Below are 22,239 nucleotides of genomic sequence, written 5' to 3' on the forward strand. Positions count from 1 at the left end.
TTATTTAACATATTTTCATCCTTATATACATTAAGCTTGAGGTGGTATGTCCATTCTTAGTCACTGTTGCTAATTTATGACTATAATCTGCTCATTTTAAAAGTTTACAAACCACGCATCAGTCATCGTCATTTATTATATTTAATCAACTGTGTGCTTCTCACGTTTATGTTACTGGATGGTATTTCACTCAAACATTTGGTGACGTCAGAAGCTATTTGGGTGCAGTAACCGGTCAGTTGTTGAGCATATAAGCAGCAGAGGTCAGGAGATGAAGCAGATGGAGAGTTGGGGAAACAGATTCACCATGAGAGCTCTCGTGTTTCTTTGCAGCGTGCTCATCGCACAAGGAGTGCAAGGTACCATTCTGTATAATTAAATAACCTTTTTTAACATTTAGAACATCAGTTCCTGCTTCTGAAAAGAATTCTGGATATCTTTAAAAATGAGCACAACTTAATGTAAATCCAACCAATATGTATTTATCATTATTAACCTCACTTCAACTAACTCAAAATGTTTTCAAATCCTCTAGGTTGGACGACAACGGAAGGTAATTGAGCTCCACTTAGTGTAAATCCAACCAATATGTATTTATCATTATTAACCTCACTTCAACTAACTCAAAATGTTTTCAAATCCTCTAGGTTGGACGACAACGGAAGGTAATTGAGCTCCACTTAGTGTAAATCCAAACAACATATTTTCAAATTATTATTCTTATGTCAAAGTGCAGTAAAATCCTCCAGATTTCCACTGTTGGTTTCATTCTTTCTGCTTTTACTACCGATCTACTGTGATGACTACATGTACTACCTGTACAATGGCACTTTTCATACATCGACACCACCACTTATCCCACCACATACTTGCTTACTTTCCCTCTGACCTGTTCAACAGCTCAGCCTTCTTGTCGATACAACTGTGGATACCACATGGGAAGCTGCTCCTGCTCCAGTTCCTGTAGGCGGTATGGAAATTGCTGCCATGACTACGACTGTGAGTGCAACCTCAACATGTTGTTAGTTGATAGTGCTCATAAAAGCTCGTCTCAACGTTGCTGCAAAAAGTTTGTGCAATTTCATTCTTTCTCTTGCAGCATACTGTGGATCCTCCATCTCAACCACCTATCCAGAGTCCACCTCATGTAAGACATCATCAGAGCCTTTAACAGAAGAAAATAAATATATTTGTTTCAGTTTTTAAAGATTATAATAAATGGACATGGCAAAGATTAGCAAAGCAGACACCTCTACTGTTCCTTTTATAAGTATTTATACACCTTGAATGTTTTGTGTAAAAAGTTGAAGACATGAATATTTTTGTAGGGCTCTGGATTCAGTGAAGGTTGGAAGAGCCTTTCAGATGCAACATTTGTGAATTACTTGCTTACTTTCCCTCTGACCTGTTCAACAGCTCAGCCTTCTTGTCGATACAACTGTGGATACAACATGGGAAGCTGCTCCTGCTCCAGTTCCTGTCGGCGGTATGGAAATTGCTGCCATGACTACGACTGTGAGTGCAACCTCAACGTGTTGTTAGTTGATAGTGCTCATAAAAGCTCGTCTCAATGTTGCTGCAAAAAGTTTGTGCAATTTCATTCTTTCTCTTGCAGCATACTGTGAACCCCCAACCTCAAGCCCCTATCCAGAGCCCACCTCATGTAAGACAACAACATCAGAGGCTTTGACAAAATTTAACACTTTTAAAAAAAAATTATGATGAATAGACATGAGAAAAACAAGCACAGCATGGTTCCTTTGAAAAGTATTTATTTCCCTTAAACCTTTCTTTACATTTTGTCGAATTACAACCGCAAACTTGGATGTATTTCCTTTCGATTGCATAGCATAGAAAAAGACAGAGTTGCAGATAACTGTTTATTTTTCACAAAGGAAAAATTAAATGTGGCCTCTCACTTTTGTGACAAACATGCAAACAAGGACCTGTTACCCTCTTTTTAATATAGTTACAATCGTTGCAAAACGGTAAACTCACCAAGACATTCAAACCTCTACATGTACAAAGAGACATACATCAAAGACTTGAAGCTGTGACTGCACTTCTAAAAGATGTTAACCAATCAGGTTGGAATACAAATGAATTTTCCTTTCTGTTAAACAAATTGAATGTTATTATTCGCCTTTCCCTAAAATTCTAATTAAACCAATACTTTTTTGTGTGTTTAGCATGAAAATAATGTGTAAAAAGTTGAATATGTGAATATTTTTGTAGGGTTCTGTATTCAGTGAAGGTTGGAAGAGCCTTTCAGATGCAACATTTGTGAATTACTTGCTTACTTTCCCTCTGACCTGTTCAACAGCTCAGCCTTCTTGTCAATACAACTGTGGATACAACATGGGAAGCTGCTCCTGCTCCAGTTCCTGTCGGTGGAATGGAAATTGCTGCCATGACTACGACTGTGAGTGCAACCTCAACATGTTGTTAGTTGATAGTGCTCATAAAAGCTCGTCTCAACATTGCTGCAAAAAGTTTGTGCAATTTCATTCTTTCTCTTGCAGCATACTGTGGATCCTCCATCTCAACCACCTATCCTGATTCCACCTCGCGTAAGACAACATCATCAGAGCCTTTAACAGAAGAAAATAAATACATTTGTTTCAGTTTTTAAAGATAATAATAAATGAACATGGAAAAGATTAGCAAAGCAGACACCTCTACTGTTCCTTTTATAAGTATTTATACACCTTGAATGTTTTGTGTAAAAAGTTGAAGACATGAATATTTTTGTAGGGCTCTGGATTCAGTGAAGGTTGGAAGAGCCTTTCAGATGCAACATTTGTGAATTACTTGCTTACTTTCCCTCTGACCTGTTCAACAGCTCAGCCTTCTTGTCGATACAACTGTGGATACAACATGGGAAGCTGCTCCTGCTCCAGTTCCTGTCGGCGGTATGGAAATTGCTGCCATGACTACGACTGTGAGTGCAACCTCAACATGTTGTTAGTTGATAGTGCTCATAAAAGCTCGTCTCAACGTTGCTGCAAAAAGTTTGTGCAATTTCATTCTTTCTCTTGCAGCATACTGTGAATCCTCCACCTCTCCAGAACCCACCTCATGTAAGACAACAACATCAGAGCCTTTAACAGAAGAAAATAAATACATTTGTTTCAATTTTTAAAAAAATTATGATGAATATGGAAAAGATTAGCAAACAAGCACAGCATGGTTCCTTTTATAAGTATTTATTTCCTTAAACCTTTCTTTACATTTTGTCACATTACAACCAGTGAAACTTGGAAGAGCCTTTCAGATTTCAACATTTGTGAATTACTTACATAGAAAAAGACAGAGTTGCAGATAACTGTTTATTTTTCACAAAGGGAAAATTTAATGTGGCTCCTGCTCCAGTTCCTGTTTGTGACAAATTGCTGCCATGCAAACAAGGACCTGTTACCTCTTTGTTAATATAGTTACAATCGTTGCTCATAAAAGCTAAACTCTCAAGACATTCAAACCTCTACATGTGCAAAGAGACATTCTTTCTCTTGCAGCTGTGACTGCACTTCTAAAAGATGTTAACCCAATCAGGTTGGAATACAAATGAATTTTCCTTTCTGTTAAACAAATTGAATACATTTATTATTCAATTTTTAAAGATTACAATAAATAAAAGATTATACAGTGTGTTTATAAAATAATGTGTAAAAAGTTGAATATGTGAATATTTTTGTAGGGCTCTGGATTCAGTGAAGGTTGGAAGAGCCTTTCAGATGCAACATTTGTGAATTACTTGCTTACTTTCCCTCTGACCTGTTCAACAGCTCAGCCTTCTTGTCGATACAACTGTGGATACAACATGGGAAGCTGCTCCTGCTCCAGTTCCTGTCGGCGGTATGGAAATTGCTGCCATGACTACGACTGTGAGTGCAACCTCAACGTGTTGTTAGTTGATAGTGCTCATAAAAGCTCGTCTCAACGTTGCTGCAAAAAGTTTGTGCTTTTTTTCTCTTTCTTGCAGCATACTGTGGATACGTTGACTCCACCGCTTATCCCACCTCATGTAAGACATCATCAAAGGCTATTTTTGTCACATAACTGCAAACGTGGATGTATTTTTTTTCTCCATTGCTTACCAAAGATAAAGATAAAGTTGAGGATAACTGTGTAGTTTTCCATTGATTATTGAAATGTGTTAACCCTCCTGTGTATGGCAGCTCAACAGTCATGTGAAAACACCTGTGGCAGCTACCTGGGAAGCTGCTCCTGCCATTACTCATGTCAGTGGAATGGAAACTGCTGCCAAGACTACTACTGTAAGCACAAATTTGCCAATATCAACTGGATCTGCATTCATATTTAGACATGCTTTGATTACTGCAAGTCTGCTGTGAAATATGAGAAAAAAACAAAAAAAATTTTTTTCTGATTCATGCAGCTTACTGTGAATGGACCACTGGAGTTCCCACCATAGGTAAAACTTTCGTTTTCTCTAGATCTATTTGAAGGGACACATTGAGCACAATAGTAGAACTTGTTTCTGGAGGGGATAGATAAAGATAATAGAAAATTTTAGAGAAATGTGATTAAATATTAATTTAATACAGCCTATTTAAATCATGCTGATTCACAGCAAATGCAAAATTATCATAATAAATAAATAATAATGAAAAAGAAGCTTCAATGAGATCTTATTCTTCTTTATCAGGGTCATGCGGAGGCTCCCTGTTTGGCTCTGGCACCATTTCAAGCCCCAACCACCCCGACTACTACAACGACAACTCCTACTGCGTGTGGCAGCTCAGAGCTGCATACGACCAAAGGATCTTCTTGGCATTTTCTTACCTGCAGTGAGTAGAATCAGTCACATCCAGTCACATTACGAGAATGGAAAATATTGCAGGATTTGGTTTTACATTTCTACAAATCTTTTTCAAAAAGTGTTTACATTTTTTGCCGCGTCCACACACAGATTGGAGAACTGTTGCAACTGTGACTACATTTCAATCCATGACGGGCCGTACACTTATTCACCATACTTGGGGAAAGTGTGCAACAACAACAGTCTGAGCACTTTCTACTCCACCTCCAACTACATGACAGTGATCTTCCGGTCGGACAGCTCTGTGGTCGGCCGGGGATTCAGAGCCGAGTACATGAGCTCTCTGAAACCCAGCTCAGGTACGGCTGGTTTTCGTGTTTATATCTTTCAGTTGTAAATTCTACATGAGGCAATTGTTGAACTGGTCAAGTCAGGATTTTCGTCTATACTCTGTGGACCTTTCTTTTCAACATCAGTCACACCAAAAAAAGTTGTTTCACGAGGGGTTATTAATAAATGTACTAATATCCATCGCACACTATCTGGTTGGTGGACTCAGAGTCAGCAGGAGTCGTTGGTTTCTGGTAATTCAAATGATTGCTACCAAACCATTGGTATCCATCCCCAGCAGATGTTGGAGTACATTGAAATACTTTGAGTTTAGCTTATTGCTAACCAAGTTAGAGTGAATAAATTTTACACTAACATAGTTTACGTATTCTTAATAAAAATTAAGTTTTTGTGTTCTATGACTACATTCAACTTGGTAGTTTTGGCCCCTGTCGCAAATGTTTGGACACCTTTTGGTCTACCACATAAGATTCCAAAAACATAAAAGTTTGTGACAAACTGTGCAAAAAGAAGCGTAGTTACTTTTCTGTGACATTTTACAGCACAATTATCTGTTTGTTTATTAAGTATTGAACAAAAATCTCCTTCAGGTCGTGTTGACTGTTCCTCAGACAACATGAACATCGTTATCAGCCGAACCTACCTGAACTCTCTGGGCTACGATGGCCACAGTTTGTACCTGGACGATCCGTACTGCAAGCCAAAGATTTCCAGCTACGAGGTGGTCTTCAGTTTCCCCCTCAGCTCTTGTGGAACCGTCAAACACGTAAGCAACTCGCCGCATTCTCGAAAAATATGACTTCTATTTAAAGATTTTCCAGCATCATTCTTTAAAGTTCGCCAACTCTCGAGAACCGCATGCAGATTCTCATGTCCCAAAACCTTCCTTGATGAACAGTTCAACAACGGCAGAGTTGTGTACACCAACAATATTCGCGGATTTCCCTCATCGCAAGGAGAGATTGTGCGTCAGTCTTACCTGAAGATGAACATCAACTGCACCATGGAGCCAGATTCTGTCTCCCAGATCATGTTTGTTGTGAATAACGGGGGTAACAGCAGCATCGCTGGTTCGGGGCGATACAACACCAGCATGGCTTTCTACACATCCAGCAGCTTCTCCTATAAGGTAATGTTTGGTCATGAAAATGGGACCGTGGAAAGTTTCTGCTGGAAATGGTACGATGCTGATATTTTGCTCTCTTGCGTTCAGGTAACTAGTGTCCCGTATCAGGTTGCTCTCAACCAGGACTTGTATGTTCAAGTGGACATGAGTAGGCAGGACAGTAACCTTGTCCTCTTCCTGGACACCTGCGTGGCCGCCCCATCGCCCTTCGACTTCGAAACCAGACCTTATTACTTAGTGCGAAATGGGTAAAATGAGAAAATGCAGCTCACTAGAGTCGCCTTTTTCTGCTTGTTTTTTTTTTCTTTTGCTAAAAAGAGATTTTTTTTTCTGTTTTTACTTCCAGGTGTGCTGTTGACAGCACGTATCGCCCCATCTCTTCTGGGAGCTGGTACAGGGCCCGTTTTACATTCAAGGCCTTCATGTTCATGCGAGGCACAGACTCTGTGTACCTCCAGTGCAAGGTCCTGATCTGTCCCTCCTCGGACAGCAACTCCCGCTGCCGCCGCGGATGCAGCAGGCGTAGGGCCAGGGAGCTGGAGCCCCAACATGAGAGTCAAACTCTGGTCATGGGTCCCATTCAGCTCAAAAGTAAGAATGTATCTCAATTTATTCCATACAGTGCCTTGCATATGAACAGAAGCCCAAAGAAATATCGTGACTTCATGAGAAAAATTAAGGTTGAGCATTTTTCTGTTTGGCAGAATCTGAAGAAGAGAAGGAAGAGCCTGAAGTTCAGAACGAGGCTTAAGTTGTTTCTGCAGAAATCTCATCCAATCAACTCTGTATTCCTTTAAATGAAATGCTAGACTCTGCTCAACCTTTCTTTCCTTTCTCTCTCATTATCTGATTAAATGCATTATTGAAAGACAAGCTGTGTGCCTCACTGAGTCAAGCTCTTAACTAAATTTTATTCCAGTCAAAAAAAACCCAAAAAAAAAAACCAGCGACATCCATAATTTTTCCTTTATCCAAGTTTGACTTGCTGCGGTAAAAGCTACAACAGGAACTCAGATATTCCCTTTCCTGCTTGTTCTGTCTAAATCTAAGATGTTTCTAGGTAAGAAAATATGGAGACTACTTGTGAATTGTGGGCCTGCTGCAAGGTCTCCTCTCAGTGGAAAGTTCTCAAACTCCAAAAGAAGACACTCAGGAGGGATCCTTATAAGACGCTGGAACCTTGTTGACTTGTTTTGATGCGCAAATCTTAATTATAGGGCCATGATCTTTTCTCAAGCCCATAGCTGACAGCAGAAATGTATAGTATATCTAGAGCAGGGGTGGGCACTCCTAATCCTCTATACTCACCAATGTCCTACCTCTGACTGTTAGATCAGCAGAATTAGTGGTTTCCTTTAAAGGCCAGATAAAAACAAAAAATTTTTAAATTCAGTTTTTGCTTAAATTTGTATTGTGCATTTGCTATTTTGTTTCTTGACGGACTTTGTGATTTTTATCTTGAAAAGTGCAATATGAAAAAAGTGGATTTGACGCACTGCTCCTCCTGAACCCAAGATTCGACAACCGGTCAGACATTCACTGCCAACACCCTTCAGCAAACATCCCTCATTTGTCCAAACAGACTTTCAGGCCCCCATTCTGGAAAAAGACAATAAATAAATAAATAAATAAATAAATGGAAACCCCTGCCCACCAAAAAAACGAGGCAAAGTTCAAGTCAGTTAAAAAACACTTTACTTATAAATTAGTAGTCCATATCACAAGAAACTCTTCTGCCATCTCAGCTCAGGGAGATGGAGATGGTCAGAAGTTTAACATTCATGAATCTACGACAGACAGAGAACATAAGGCAGCCTTTTACTGAATGTCTCCATTAAATTTAGGAACAATAACAAGGTGGTGCTTCTAAAAACAGCAACTACACCCTCTACGTGTGTTGGTAAGCAACAGATAACAGTACCCAAGACAAAGGACAACCTTGCTGAAGTCTTACAGCCAACACAGTTAAGCTTTTTTTTTTTTTCCCCCAACATGGAACATCTATCCAACCATTCAGAATATAATACTCAATAAATATTCAAAGTAAAATGCACTGGGATACTTATATTTAATGAACGATTTCAGTGAGAACTACCAAAGGCTAGATCGTGCTACGTGGCAATCCTGAAACTGTTCATATGAGACACAAGTTTGATTTTGTATTTAAATACGGAGACACTTGTTACAAAATGCCTTCATACACTGTCAAAAACATCAGACAATGACATGATGCTGTAAAAAAAAATTATTAAATTCTGACAAAACGACTTAAAAGAAACAAGTTAACCACACCATCATGATGGAGGAACCTTAAAACACTTCCTCACCAAAAGCCATCTTAATGCAAGCTTTGGCCAGGTTTCACTGCTGTCGCCACTTTCTTGTTCCAGACAGAGCTGGCATAAACTCTTAGGTTGGTTAGCAGGATTCATGGAGAAGAAATTTTGGCCAGTAAAATGTTGAGAAATACAATCACGGCAACCACAATCGAACCGCAACAACCGACTCTTCTTGTTTTCCTAAGGTTCTGGGTCTAGCCTCTATAATAAAAACAGGAAATGGTATTTTAAAATGACAGTCGTCTCAAACTTTTGGCACAAAAAAGGTGACAGTGTCAGGCACTGCAAAGGAATCGTAGTAATGCACCAAGCACAGAAATAATTTCAACACGGCTTCAATAAGGCCAACTGCAAATATCTGAGAAAGAAGTAGAAGTAACTTTGGGTGTGTGGGGAATTTATTTTTGTGGTGTTGTCAAAGATGTAAAAAATATAAAACCAGATCGCCTGATTTGTTCAGTGCCAAGTCAGATGTTTACAAGCACTAAACACACACATACACCTCACATTGTTTTTAAGGCAGTTAATGGTTTAGCTGACCAGTTGTTTTTGTTTTTTTTTTTGCCCAAGGTGGAATGATTACAAAACGACAGTGAATAAAAAAAAAAAAGCGTTTTAGTGTTTTCTAATACAAATAATGTCAAAATTAGATGTAGCGGGTTGATGCACTTTTTGCGGTTCAGTCCTTTCTTTAGGTTGTCCTGGCTGAGAAATGGACAGTTTTCTTTCTAAATGACAAAAGTTCATTTATCTTTAAGCAAATTTCAAACTGGCTGAGATAGGAGCCATCGGTGATGCCGACTTAGCTCAGATGCTTAAAATTTTGATAAAACTGTTTTTTTCAACATTATGATGATCTTAAATATTCTATAAAAAAGTTTGAGAATCTATAAAACACGTTTCTCCTGGATAGATGTCCAAAAGCAAGAACTCAACTCTAAATTTGAGGACGATCTTTAAAAGCAGCATTTAAACCAGAAAACCAAAATATTAAAACAAGCAATCAATCCTGACACAAACAGTAGCAAGCCTTTCAGCCAGAACTGGGCCTGCAATGTCCTTTACTGCAAGCAGTAAAGGACATTAAAATACATATTATTTGGAGTGTGTTTATATATGAGACTGTATATATAATTTGAACACGGCAAACGCAACAGTGTGCACCCAATTTGTGTTTCTCAAGTGAACTGAAGTCTCGTGTTTTATAAAAAAATCAGTTTTGGAGAAGAGTTCAAATGAATCATTAAACACCCAAAATCAAAGACATTCATACAAAGTTGAGTGCATGTAAACCTCTGATGGGCACTGAGTCTTTCCCAAAGGAAAAGGTGTTGAGTGCAAATTTAAAACTATAAGCTGGAAAACTCATGTTGCTCCAGTAAGCACAGGCGACTTTCAACTAGATGCAATTTTCTGTTCACAAATTGATTAAAACCTTGTATGTTTAAAATTCAACATAGAAAACTGATTGAATATTTAGGAAAATGCATCCATATATGTAAATTTGAGTCAAATCTAGTGCATTCCAAATAAATAAACCATACAGGGAAATGGATGCAGAATACATGTGACTTCTACCACCACCGCAAATAAATTCTTCAGATGTCAAAAACACTGATTATTCCTTTGTAATACACTAGAAAGGGGCACCTTTAGCTATACCTAAAAAATAATGTTCTGAATGCCTACGTTGCCCTGTGCAAGGATAACTTTAAAAGCCTATGCTACATACAGGCCAAGTGAAAAGACCAATAAATAAAATTCCTACTCAGTAAAAACAAGCGGTGTGCTAAAAGAGTTCTCAAGAGTTTTTTTCCCCCCCGTTCTTCCATCACTTGTGCTGCCCCCGTGCGAAGTGGCAGGCAAAGTCATACTTGCTTTTGCACTTGTGGCCGCAGATGTTGCACTGGAATGGGTTCTCGTAGCCGTGGCACCCCATGTGGATGGTGTAGAGGATGTTGTCGGGGAAATAGATGTCACAGTGTTGGCAGTGATGCAGCACGTGGGGGTCCTGAACGGGGGCGGACTGGCCCGGGGCCGGGGTGCTGGGCTGGCTGTTGGATATGCTCGGGGTGCTGGTGCGCCCGCTGTGCTCGCTGCACGGTCCGCCCGTGGGACTGCAGTTACTGTGTGGAGGGGCGCGGGGCTCCGGGGTGATCGGGGAAGAGGAAGCGGCGCGAGTCATGCTGGCCGTAACGGCAACAGGAGCGGTGGCGGGGTGCGGCTGCTGGATGAGGAAGGGCTTTTCGTCCACTACGGACTCTGCTCCTGGAGACATCGGAGCCTGGGTCTGGGCCTGGGCTTCTGAGGGAAGACTGGCCAGCTGGCCAGCCAGGGTGGACAACTGGTTCAGAGGGTTATCCATCACCATCTCATGGTGGTGGTGGCTTGGGTCAGAGGAGAGCCCGTCCTCCGCCGCCCGGCTCTGGTTATCGAAGGTTTCTTGGCGCAAGTGGGGCAGCTCGTGGGAGAAGTCGTTCGCCCCGTCAGCTTTGTGTACCACCATCGACGGGGGGCTGAAGTTGATGAGGAGACGTCGACCGTAGGCCAGAGAGCTGGCCTTCTTCTGCAGGACACTCAGCATCTTCTTATGGGACAGGGAGCGAGCACCTTTCATCGGCAGGAGTTTGTGCCGTCTGCGGCGGTGGTGCGACAGGTTGCTGCGGTCGCTGCAGCGGAACGAGCAGAGCTCACATTTGTAAGGCTTCTCGCCTGTGTGAGAGCGCATGTGAGCTTCCAGGTGGCGCTCATAGGCGGAGGCAAATGGGCACAGGTGGCAGCGGTGAGGCTTCTCTCCTGTTAGTCAGAAAAAAAGTTGACCAAAGGAGATCTTGTTAGTGCGAAATACAATTGTACACAGAACAGCAACAAAGGTCCAACATTGCTTGCAAATATTTTCATGTCACATAAATCACTGTGATTTGGGGAATGAACTCTGAAAACATACCGGTGTGAATGCGGATGTGTTCAATGAGTCTGGCTGTTCCTCTTGTGGCATAGTTGCAGTAGCGGCACTTGAGTTTGCCATCGTAGGTCCTCTCGAAACCATCAACCAGGATCCCTGAGCTGTCCTCCAGGGATATGTCCACCGAAGGATGTTCCAGGCCATTCTGGCTGCATTCTGTGACCAAAATGTGTTGCACAAAATACAAATGAAGCAACATACAAATCTTTTTGCTTGTTATGCATTTGTTGATACTGTTGTAGCTTTTTCTTTTTACATTTAAAACATGTGTTTACCAATTGATTAAAATATGCAAATCCCAAAGATAATCGGGTGCATTGTATTTTGTTTAGTGGTTTCAAAGTAAAGGGGGCTGAATAAAGTAAAGGGGGCTCACATTTTATTTAACTTAAAAAGAAAATCTCCTTAACATCACAGTGATATTTAATTTCCCTGTGGGTTTTAAAAAGTGTCTCCGAAATTAATTGAACTGAATTGCTCTTCACACTGTGTGAGGGTGCTTAGCATTAAATCACAGTAAAATGCATTGAAGTTTCTGGCTGTAACATAGTGAGATTTGAAAACGTTAAAAGGATACAAATACTTTATTTGAAGCACTGTACTTACACGCAGAACTGCATTATAAAATCAAATTCAAAAATATTTTATTAATCCCAAAGGGAAATTAAATAACCATTTAAACAGAACATGTCATGTTCGAAATAAATAAATAAAAAATAAATAATACTCGGTATGTCTAATATGTAAAAAATAAAATAAAAAATACAGTTGTTTGTTGCTACACTATATTGACTAAATTGTATGGTGGCCTAGAAGGTTTCACAAAACGTAAAAGCCACAACGGGATTTATGTTAAGTTATGCTAGCATGTTTTTCATATCTTCTGTTTTAGCATAAATTCCTTTGTGGCTTTTAGCTGTTGCTTTGGCATTTTGTTGAACCTTCTGAGCCACCGTAAGACGGTGATTAACATTTGATAAATTAATACTGAAACTACCAAGCATATTCCTGCTGCTTGCTGGGGACATTCATAAAGCTACAAGATGGAACAACAGTAAACGCATGAGAAATACGTCACCTGCTGGCAGCTCGTCCACCTCCTTGACCCCGCTCACAGAGCCTGATATCATGTTGACATGTTGAGTCTGCTGGCTGAGATACTCCTGGAAATCCTTCACAAAGTCCAGCGTGTCCGGCTTTTCCTCCCCCATTGGAAGAAAGTGACGGAGGTTCAACTCACTGCTTAACAACATCACATATTTGGACACTTATCAGTGAGGACAACGGGAACATTGAAACGATTTTTTTTTAAAAGGCATCTGGGCAGGTACATGTAAAACGTTATGTTTTGTAATCTCCACATTTGTCAGTGTATTTAATGTTATCGAGTTGAATTATACAGTATACCAACCTCCAAAGATAAAAACAGTCGGATGATTTCTTAAAAATAAAAAAACTGGTGTGAAGTCCTGTTTACTGGCTAGCCAGACACAAAGACAGAAAAACCCTGGAGAACAATGATTGACAAGCAGGAAATCGGCGCGATCCAATGTCTGGTCGATGTTTTCTACACGCAGCTCCTCCTCATCATCGTTAGCATCACCATCGTCGTCATGTTTGTTACCAAAACCGTGTTAGCCGGCAAGCTAACGTTAGCTCCGTTAGTGAAAAGCATCTTTTTTAAAAGACTCCACCGAAAATCAGACAAAGACTGACGAGTTTACATTGGGGAGAATGTTCCAGTACGCTAAAATCCCTTACATCGCTCACAATTATAAGAACAATAGCAAGTATTTCCCAGGGAAGCTAGCGGGCTAAATCAAAACAATTAACCAGTTAGAGTCCATGTTGCGCCGTTATAAACCATCCCCTAAAACCACAACACCTGAACATAGGTTCCCACCGGGAATGTAGCGGCAGAAAATTTTATTTTTGATTTTATTTATTTTTATTTTTTCAGCAACTGTTTTCGTGTCTTATGTTTTTCTTGCACTGAGTAAAAAGGTCCAAAGGATAGCATTAAGAAGCGAGAGGTGAAAACAATCTTTAAAACTATTGCATTAATACTATAAAAACATTTTTAATTTGGTCAGAATTGTATAAACTTAAATGCCAATCTAATTGACATTCTCATTTATTTATTAAGGAACTTTAAAGTCGTAGTCTTTAACACTTAATTAATAGTTTTAAATTAATGGTAGAATTAAAATAATTTTTTTTTTTATTTCAAGGAACTTTAAAGTCGTAGTCTTTAACACTTAATTAATAGTTTTAAATTAATGGTAGAATTAAAATAATTTTTTTTTTTATTTCAATTTTTTTTTTTAAATTTGCAAATTCAATCTCCTCTAGTTATTTTCACAGACTGCTTTCATGTTTTTCTGAAATCAATGCAAGTCTCACAAATGGAAGAAAATTTCATATATAGAGAAAAGAATCTTTTCAAATAAAGCTGAAGTGAAATACCGGTGCATTTCTCCTGTGAACTTTTATTCTTCTTATTATTTATCATTATCTCTATTTCAATACATACATACAGACGTACGTACGTATGTACGTTGTTTTTACATGTAAGATGTGTGGCATGCATGCACTCATGACCCTTAGTCTGAGACTCCTAAAAAAAAGTCCAGCACAACCAAATGACAGCAAAAGTCGCCTAATTAGGTTATCCGCATATTTTTATCTTACAAAGACAAAAATTTAAATTGAACACGTCTTTGCTTCTTAGTTGGTCACGACTTCCTCCCTTAGAGTAAAAACAGCACACTTACTTGTGTGTGATTTTAAGAGTCAATTTTTGAGTCCATTTTTGTTGAAGGAGATTCTGTGGTTGATGCTTGTGCTTAAAACATTCATGGTCTGATCAAATTTTTATTGGGGAAGATTAACACTTCCATTGACTAACTTTATTAAGAAATTTTAGAAAAATATATACAGAAACCATAACTGATTTGAAAACAGTGAACGGTTAAACCTGCTCATAGGAAATGGAAACGCTGTAAAGAGTTTGTCAGAGAGGAAACTGGCGAAGGATATGTGAGTCACCCCTTTTTGATTTAGTTGCTCTAGAGATGTTGAAAAATATGCAACATAAAATTTACTTGGGAATGTCAGACCCTTTCCCTGGTAAAGCTATACTCTACAAACCCATTGTGTCAAGTGTCATGATGTTACACATTTTGTTGTAGCATAGATCATTTTTGTCTTTGAAGGTAAAGTAGCACTGTTGCAGTTGCTCGGCACCAACCATTGTCTTCTGCTTATCTAGAGGGACATACAACCCTCTACTCAACAACACTCTCCAGCTCACTGTGAGATCAGTGTGTTCCCTGGCCAGAAGAAATAGATCATCCCAAGAAAGTTGTAATTCTACATTCACCTAGCTGACTTTTTAGATGAGGTGGAGCAAGGGCTCTACTATTAACTTTCCTTGGATCACAGTGTTCCTCTGCTCAAGTCTAAGACCAAGTTCACTTACCCTAAGATGAATGAAGATCATTTCTGCTGCTTCTGTCAGAGACCTTGTAAATCAAGAGTCTTTTGGCTCAGATCTTTATTCACGGCAACAAATCAAAGCAGCATCCACATTACTGAGGGTCCAACCCATCTCTTTATTTCCTGCTCTGCCCCACCTTCACTTGTGAGCAGGACACCAAGAAACCTGAAACCTCCACTTGAGGCAGAGATTGACCTCGATTTAAGAAGCTAGGCCTTAGACTTAGAGGAGACAGTTCTCATCTCTGCCTGCCAACTGCTCCAAATGCACCCTAAAGTCATGGTCAAAAGACACCAACAGAAGCCATGAACCACAAAAGGCAAAAATACGACCCCTTCATTGCTCTGAAGGAGGAGAGAAGTTGAAAATAGAACAAGCTGACATTCACTAATATTCTGTAAAAAGCATCAGAGAAGTTCACAGAACTACCAATATTAAATTACTGCCAGGTGAAGTAGTTACAGATTAGGGTTATGTCTAAAAGCATTTGGTTCCACTGGATAGTACTAATAGGTGTTCAATTAAATAGGGCATGGCACACTTTTCAGACTTTCACTTGGATAAAAAGAGTAAAACATTTATCTTTTAAAATCTTTGATCTGTTTTTTTTTTGTGCTCTATCACCCAAAGTCTCACTAAAATACATTAAAGATTATAGTTGTGATAGGACAAACTGTGTAAAAGATCAACTAATAAGCAAAATTATACACGGTCCTGCTTACTTCTGTCAGTTAAGAGTCCTCTTTATATTGAAATATATACACAGGTAATTATTTCCTGATCCGTATCCTCTGTTCATTACCTTCGGTGTCATTTTTCACAGATAAGTGGAAGCACCCATCTCTTGTCACTAGCTGATGAAATTAACCGATAGCCTCTCATCCACACACTATAAGACATGACACACTTTTAGATGTACAGTTTGTAATTATACTCAAGTGTCAAATGAGGCACGGCAATAGCAATACGTCCAGAGGCCTCTGACAGATTCATTCAAATTTGATCACAATCAATAATTAACAAGTTAAGTGCACAGTGAAGATCATGTTGCCCCATTTGTGTCAAACTTGTAGGAAAACCACAGAGGAGAAGATGATAAACGGCCAATTAGATGGAGACTACTGTATCCTTTTACTCCTTAACAACTGCTACCGACAGAGCATGCATGTCACAGTAGTAATGTAAACCTGCTGGCATCATTACTTTGCAATATGAGCTGTTCATTTAGAGTTCATTTTTAGGTTCATCTACCTGTCTACCATCTGATCTTTACAGTAGGTCATCCTTATGTAAAATGAGTAGGATTTTTACCATTTGAGCAATTCTTTGGTAAGGTCAAGTAGTTCTCCACACCTTCTGGTACAATGAAGAATTTGGACACCAGATGGCGCACACGCACCAGTAGTGAAAATGGCTTCCCCAACTCTGCTTGAATTAACACTTTGAGAAGCCAACACAGGCGGGAAGTTATGGCGCATAAGGTGAGATTACACTAATTAAGGCTATGTCTTGAATGCCAAGATCCTGGAAGGTTCTTGTACCTGCGGAACCAAAGGACAGTCGACCTTATCCCTTGAACCTGGGCCACGAGAAGAGCCAGTTACATCACCCTCTAACAGCCTGTCCTCGCTAATGTTATTTTATTGCATTTTAATTATGCTCAGGTTTCTACCGAGGCCTGAACCTACTGAATAATTTACAAGCAGCCATGGTGATTTGTGGGCACGAGAAGACAAAAGAGCACACTTCCCATTGCAGTGGTCTAATTTGCTTCAATAGTTTTGTTTTTTAAAAAATCCTGCCGCAGAAATTATTGAGCCACTAATCTTCGGTCGCATTTAAAACTGCGGATCTCCAGAGATTTCAAATCATTCTGGCCTCTTGACTAAAGGAATGATTTATTGCGCCTAAAAATACTAAAGGGGAGCACTGGGTCAAACTTAATTTTGCATTCATGACTTGTTCAATTCCAGATACATTAAGGTGTTCCGCTAAAGGGCAGCTGCTCTGCTAATGAGACTGGTAGCAGGTTATGCTCTTATTGCATCCAGTATGTGACTCTTTGCAGTACACGTATGTTTTATTTTTTTCCGCATAAAATATGCCTTTGGAGTTACTAAAAAGTTTTCAAATGGTTTTAAATTGAAAACAGTTTCATAAATCACATCTCATTACACAGTAATGTGGAATTCTTTAAAGGAGTAGACTTGATTTGGGCCCTTGGTGTCATGCCCTTACAAAGTTTGAATTGTTGAACTGTGCAACCCTCACAAAAAATAGAGGTCAAAAAATTATATCTCATTTGTGCCCTGAAAGAGTTTTGTATGTTGTGTAAATACATGTAAATTCACCCCCCAGCCCCTCTATTTGGTTAAAACATGTCACTTGTAGATTTTGTTGGAAACCCCATAGACAGCATAAAACACATATGGACATATGTGGACTCATGCCTAAGGGTAGCTTAGAGAAAACACTTAACCTGAAAGGTATGTTTATAGTTTGTAGGAGGATGGATCCTCAGGAGAACCATGACCGGGATTCAAATCCAGGATCTTCTTGCCTGCAAGGTAATAGTGCTATAACGGCTTCACTGTACACTCCTGCTTGCAAAACATTAATTTACAAAAAAAAAAAAAAGATCTATCAAAACAACACATTTTGGGGACCCAAAACGTGTTGTTGCAGATTACTGCACATGGAGCTCCTCCTAAAACCTGCTCCTAGCTGTGAAACTTTGGCACGCCGACACGATTTAAGCAAATTAATACATGTATTATTATTCCAACAATATACGATGTATAACCAACCCAGGGACAACACCTGTCTTTGAGAGGCTGGCAGCGTTATCCACTTGCTCCGATTCACATTTAAAAGTCCTCTCTGGCAAGATTCCCTTCTCCCCTTAATCACTTGATTTAAAGGCCTCTTGTTGTTTAACACTACACTGGACAATTCATTTACTCCTCCTTTCCCTGAAAGAAATTAGAATTTAATTTAAAGAAGGTCTTTAGCAGTTTTGTGAGGCTCCGTGCCATTTGTTATGCTTGCGTCGAAAGCTGTCTCGGAGATCACCCTTCTGGAAAAGCTTTTTAATCCCAGACAAGTGCAGCCATAGTAACAGCAGACAGGAGCCTCTTGGAAGCAGACGGGTGAAGGGGAGGCTTGGAGATTTATTCTCCTTTGACTGAGACTGTTTCTTTTCTTGAGGTCTCCTGCTCCACGTGGAGAATTTGAAAAAGAACTGAGAGGTGGGGAGGGTAGGATAAAGGAGGTATATATTAAGCTTTTCTTTCCTCTCACCACTTAATTTCCTTGCAGGCGCGCCTTGCTCCGGTGTAATGAATGTAATTGCCGCCTTTGATGAGAATGCTATTATCTGGATCACACTTTACATGGGCAAACAAGACTTGGCCCTCCCTCCTCCTCCGCCTCCCATTTAACTCAGCAGTCAGACCCCCCAATTATGCAGAGAACAAGTGGCTTTTCATAAAACCAGTGTGTCGCTCTCGATTGGTGAGGCTTGGAGGCGGCTACATGTGGACAAAGGATAGATTAGATGTGATATAGGTGCACCAAAACCCCATTTCCTTGATTAATTTCCTGCATGGCTCATAGGAAAGGTTCTACAATTTCCCAGCTGAACTTAATCTTTCCTGTAAAGACGAAGGTTTTATCATTTGATAGATGTGTCAACTCAGTGGACAGAAAGACAACTTATTGGCCTACGGTGGATTGTATTAATAGACTCTAATAGGCTTCATTTTCTCATTTCAGTGTACTTTATTGGGATTCTATCGCCCTGCTGGGAGTTGAAGTCTTTTCTATCCACGTACAAGTTTTGTCCCAGGATCAGCGTTTAGGGGTTAGTGTGGTCAAAGTCAAAAAGGCCAAAACGTTAAATTTGGATCCACATGTCTGCATGTCTCTTTCAAGGTTTCTTGCTATCACCAAACAGGACTACCTGTGGCTTTCTTTCAACAATGGCTCTTTCCAGGTCACTCTTTCACACAGGCCAGATTTATAAAGTTTTCTACTAATAGCTGATGGGATCTCTGCAGCTCCTCCAGAGAAACCATAGGCCTCTTGGCTGTTTCTCTGATCCCCATGTATTGTTAGGTTTACAGGTGTACCATACCTTTTGCAATCTGAGATGATAAATGGGATATTATTTTATGACCTAAACTTGTCTTAAACCTAACCAACTTTTACTTTATTAATTTTTAACATAATTTCCTGTCATCACCATGTTAGTCTTCTGAAGGGAGTTGGTTACACTGGATTTTATTCGGGGGTTATTTGAGTAAAAGGGGAGTTGACACTGCAGTGTGTATAAATACACACTACACTAAGTTCTGTAGGTTTAAGTTGTTTGATTGCGATCCCTCACAACATTTTTTTTTCTGGCCTCAACCTAGTTTCCATGCTAATCTTGTTCTGCCCTAATGTCATTACTTCACTCGCACACAAAACAAATGAGGTTATTCACACATCATCTTTGTCTCTGTGCCACACATTCACAGACAGCGATGCGCTAAATGCTCATTTAATAACAGGGGTGAACAGATATGGTGGGATTTTATGAAGCGACACGCAGTAAAGCTGCTGTCACATTAGGAAGTCTAAGCAGGGTATCACTGCCCCACATTCATATTGAAGTACCACTCAGCTACACACACACACACACACACACACGCACCAGACTGGCTGCAACAAACCAGCGAGATTCTTTCCAATATTCCCAACAGGCAGAAATATCAGGAACAATCAAAGCGACTGTCACAAGTGACAAATTATACTATTACTCCTCAAAGATTGTCATTCTTGAAATCTATTCGCAGCCATTTCATCTTCATCAATGAGTGATTATTCCTCTAAGCAAGCAATTCCCCTGTGATTTATTGGTAATCGATTCATTTGACTATTAAGCTCTTAGCATCGCTCCAAGCAACCAGCGGCAGCCGCATTCACTTGCATATGTATCCAAGCGGTGGCTCATGGCAGTTTCATGGCATGATGAATGCCGGCTGCTCGACCACCTGACTCTCAGAGGTTTATGCCATCAGATACAGGTCGCTATCCAGGCCCAGTCACGGCCAAGAAAGAATTGGCCAATATTTTTGAGTGAAGTGGCATTTTAGCAGTATTTATTTGATGGCTCCCACTACCAAAACCACGGCCCACAAATAAAGAAGATGGTATAATAGCTTGTGACTGGCCGACTGGCTCCCAACTTGAAATGAAGTGTCCGGTTGTGAGTTATCGTGGCCAAACGTCATTTGTACAGCTGGAAAAGTGGGGACATTTTTCTGCCTTGTCACTTTCTGGCCATAGCTCATTGTCCCGAATGATACCTCTGAACGCACAGTTGCCCTAATACGAGCATTACACTTGTGCTGTGAGAAGGCTGGTAATGGATCAGCCTGTCTATTGGAAGATAATATATAGCACATCCACTAGCACATCCTTAAACACCATGGAGTAATATGTGATAATGTGTGTGTCAAACTGCATTGCAGTCAGAGTAGTATTTCAAAACAGTTGAGTTTAAACATAGATTTAGTTTAGGAGGTGAGCAAAAAAATTTGTCCTTTAAATTATTTGGAAAATTATATTTTGTTGTCGCATATATTTATCTGTCGTGTAATGCAGGTCATTTAAAAAAAAAGTACAAGTAGAACTGAGTGTGGTTCTTCTAAGAGGACAGAAAAACACTTAATGCACTTTTTGTTATGTTTATGTTAATTTTTTGGGGGAAAGCAGGTATAGAACATTGGTTTTCTTAAAATAATGTAATATATTTTCTTAAGGACTAGCACAGCGAAGGTGCTTTAACTTGACAAGGAAGAGAATTTCTGGTAAAATACGTCAAACAACAGATCTATTGAGCAATGGGGTTTTGTCGATCACAAAGTTCCACAATATCTCGAAGTAAGCAAATAAAATAAAACTTTTGTTTGTTTTCTATTTTTCTATCCAGGACTAAAAAATGGTGTAGACTGTTCACTTTTTGTCTTTATTGTCTAACAAACTGAATGTGTACTAATTTAATACTGAAGTGAATTTGAAATTTTGTGAAGCTAAATAGGCTTAGAAAAGGTGAGCATCCAATTGGGTATTCAATTATGAAATGATTACTCATTTTAAAAATGTAAATTTTTAAAACCCTTATATAAGGATAAGCCTCTACATATTCATCTACACCATTTAACTGTAACAGCATGTGCATTTTAGATTTTCTTACCATACAGGTTTGTTTATGTAGCATGTAAAATTTTTATCAATAATTGATGTGCTTTCTATCTTTATTTTGAGTCATTATTATTTTACAGTATTACGTTGTCATTTAAAGCAATCTACAATTTTTTTGAAACAATTACTATGTTTAACATTTTTTGGTATGATATGAAAAGTTCATGGTTGGAGGGAAACAAGGATCCTAGAAAAACAAAAAAAACTACTTGAGGTTTGATTTGTTGGGTCTGACTGAAGAGTTAGTGGTCTGTGTTGGTAAATGTAGCTAATGTGAAGGAAGTTTTAGATTAATGGGCTCTTTGCTCTTTAAGAATATTGATCTAATGCAATCTGGCCAGGAACGATTTCCCATGTTCCTCTGCTGTAATTTTAATAATGCATTACCATCATGAACAAAACTGTATGCAGTGGACGACCTCCAAATTAAAAAATAAGTCAGGGTCCTTAGGAATTTGAGTTTTTTTTTTTAAATGATCAGCTTGGACTGAGATGAATCTGTTTAAGTGATAAAACGAATAAGTCAGAAACAGTCAGACCCAATTGGACTTTAGCTTTTTTGAGGACAAATTTCCACTCATGCAGTATCAAATGTCAGCAGTCCTGGCTAAAAATAAAATCAAGTTAAATCAAATTAAATTAAGAAGTTAATTAAGTGAACTGGTTAAAAGCTTTGACAAATAATCCACATGAACTTCCTACAAAGACTTGTCTCTGGTTGGGAATGATTGCTGGCAACGATGATGATTTTGTCTTTTTACAAAATAAATCACCTTAACTGAAAAAATAAAAAATAAAAAACAAGAAACTTTGTAAAACAAGCTCATGGACGTTTTGTTTGTTAAAAAAGAGACACAAGAAGTGTTGTGAAGTTTAACAACGTGGGATAGTTTATAATTTTTATTCAAAATTGTTTTTTAGAATAAG

General features: G+C 39.2%; 2 protein-coding genes across 11 annotated transcripts; one reads left to right on the forward strand and one right to left on the reverse strand.

Annotated features, from left to right (window-relative positions):
- Window positions 1–249: 249 nt before the first annotated feature.
- LOC122842144 (deleted in malignant brain tumors 1 protein) lies at window positions 250–7,133 on the forward strand. Of its 6 annotated transcripts, none has more exons than XM_044135746.1 (22): window positions 250–359; window positions 536–553; window positions 648–665; window positions 901–999; window positions 1,100–1,147; window positions 1,417–1,515; window positions 1,616–1,663; window positions 2,324–2,422; window positions 2,523–2,570; window positions 2,843–2,941; window positions 3,042–3,080; window positions 3,786–3,884; window positions 3,983–4,024; window positions 4,176–4,277; window positions 4,400–4,435; window positions 4,670–4,811; window positions 4,934–5,142; window positions 5,725–5,900; window positions 6,033–6,263; window positions 6,348–6,508; window positions 6,607–6,851; window positions 6,965–7,133. In XM_044135746.1, exons 1-22 carry the CDS (start codon window positions 272–274, stop codon window positions 7,009–7,011), a joined length of 2,193 nt encoding a protein of 730 aa, XP_043991681.1. In that variant the 5' UTR covers window positions 250–271; the 3' UTR covers window positions 7,012–7,133. The 6 variants fall into 6 exon arrangements, with proteins under 6 accessions (XP_043991681.1, XP_043991683.1, XP_043991684.1 ...); XM_044135748.1 differs by having other exon boundaries at window positions 4,179–4,277; XM_044135749.1 differs by lacking the exons at window positions 2,324–2,422; window positions 2,523–2,570.
- An 808-nt stretch (window positions 7,134–7,941) lies between these two features.
- On the reverse strand, window positions 7,942–13,459 carry ikzf5 (IKAROS family zinc finger 5). 5 transcript variants are annotated; one of them, XM_044135755.1, is made up of 5 exons: window positions 12,976–13,459; window positions 12,643–12,806; window positions 11,547–11,720; window positions 10,478–11,395; window positions 7,955–8,800 (listed from the first exon to the last, which is right to left on the reverse strand). In XM_044135755.1, exons 2-5 carry the CDS (start codon window positions 12,773–12,775, stop codon window positions 8,733–8,735), a joined length of 1,293 nt encoding a protein of 430 aa, XP_043991690.1. In that variant the 5' UTR covers window positions 12,776–12,806; window positions 12,976–13,459; the 3' UTR covers window positions 7,955–8,732. The 5 variants fall into 5 exon arrangements, with proteins under 5 accessions (XP_043991688.1, XP_043991693.1, XP_043991691.1 ...); XM_044135754.1 differs by having other exon boundaries at window positions 7,956–8,800; window positions 12,643–12,803; window positions 12,976–13,458; XM_044135758.1 differs by having other exon boundaries at window positions 7,954–11,395; window positions 12,976–13,458.
- Between the last annotated feature and the right edge of the window lie 8,780 nt (window positions 13,460–22,239).

This window comes from Gambusia affinis, linkage group LG13, assembly GCF_019740435.1.
Source record: "Gambusia affinis linkage group LG13, SWU_Gaff_1.0, whole genome shotgun sequence".
NCBI lineage: Eukaryota > Metazoa > Chordata > Actinopteri > Cyprinodontiformes > Poeciliidae > Gambusia > Gambusia affinis.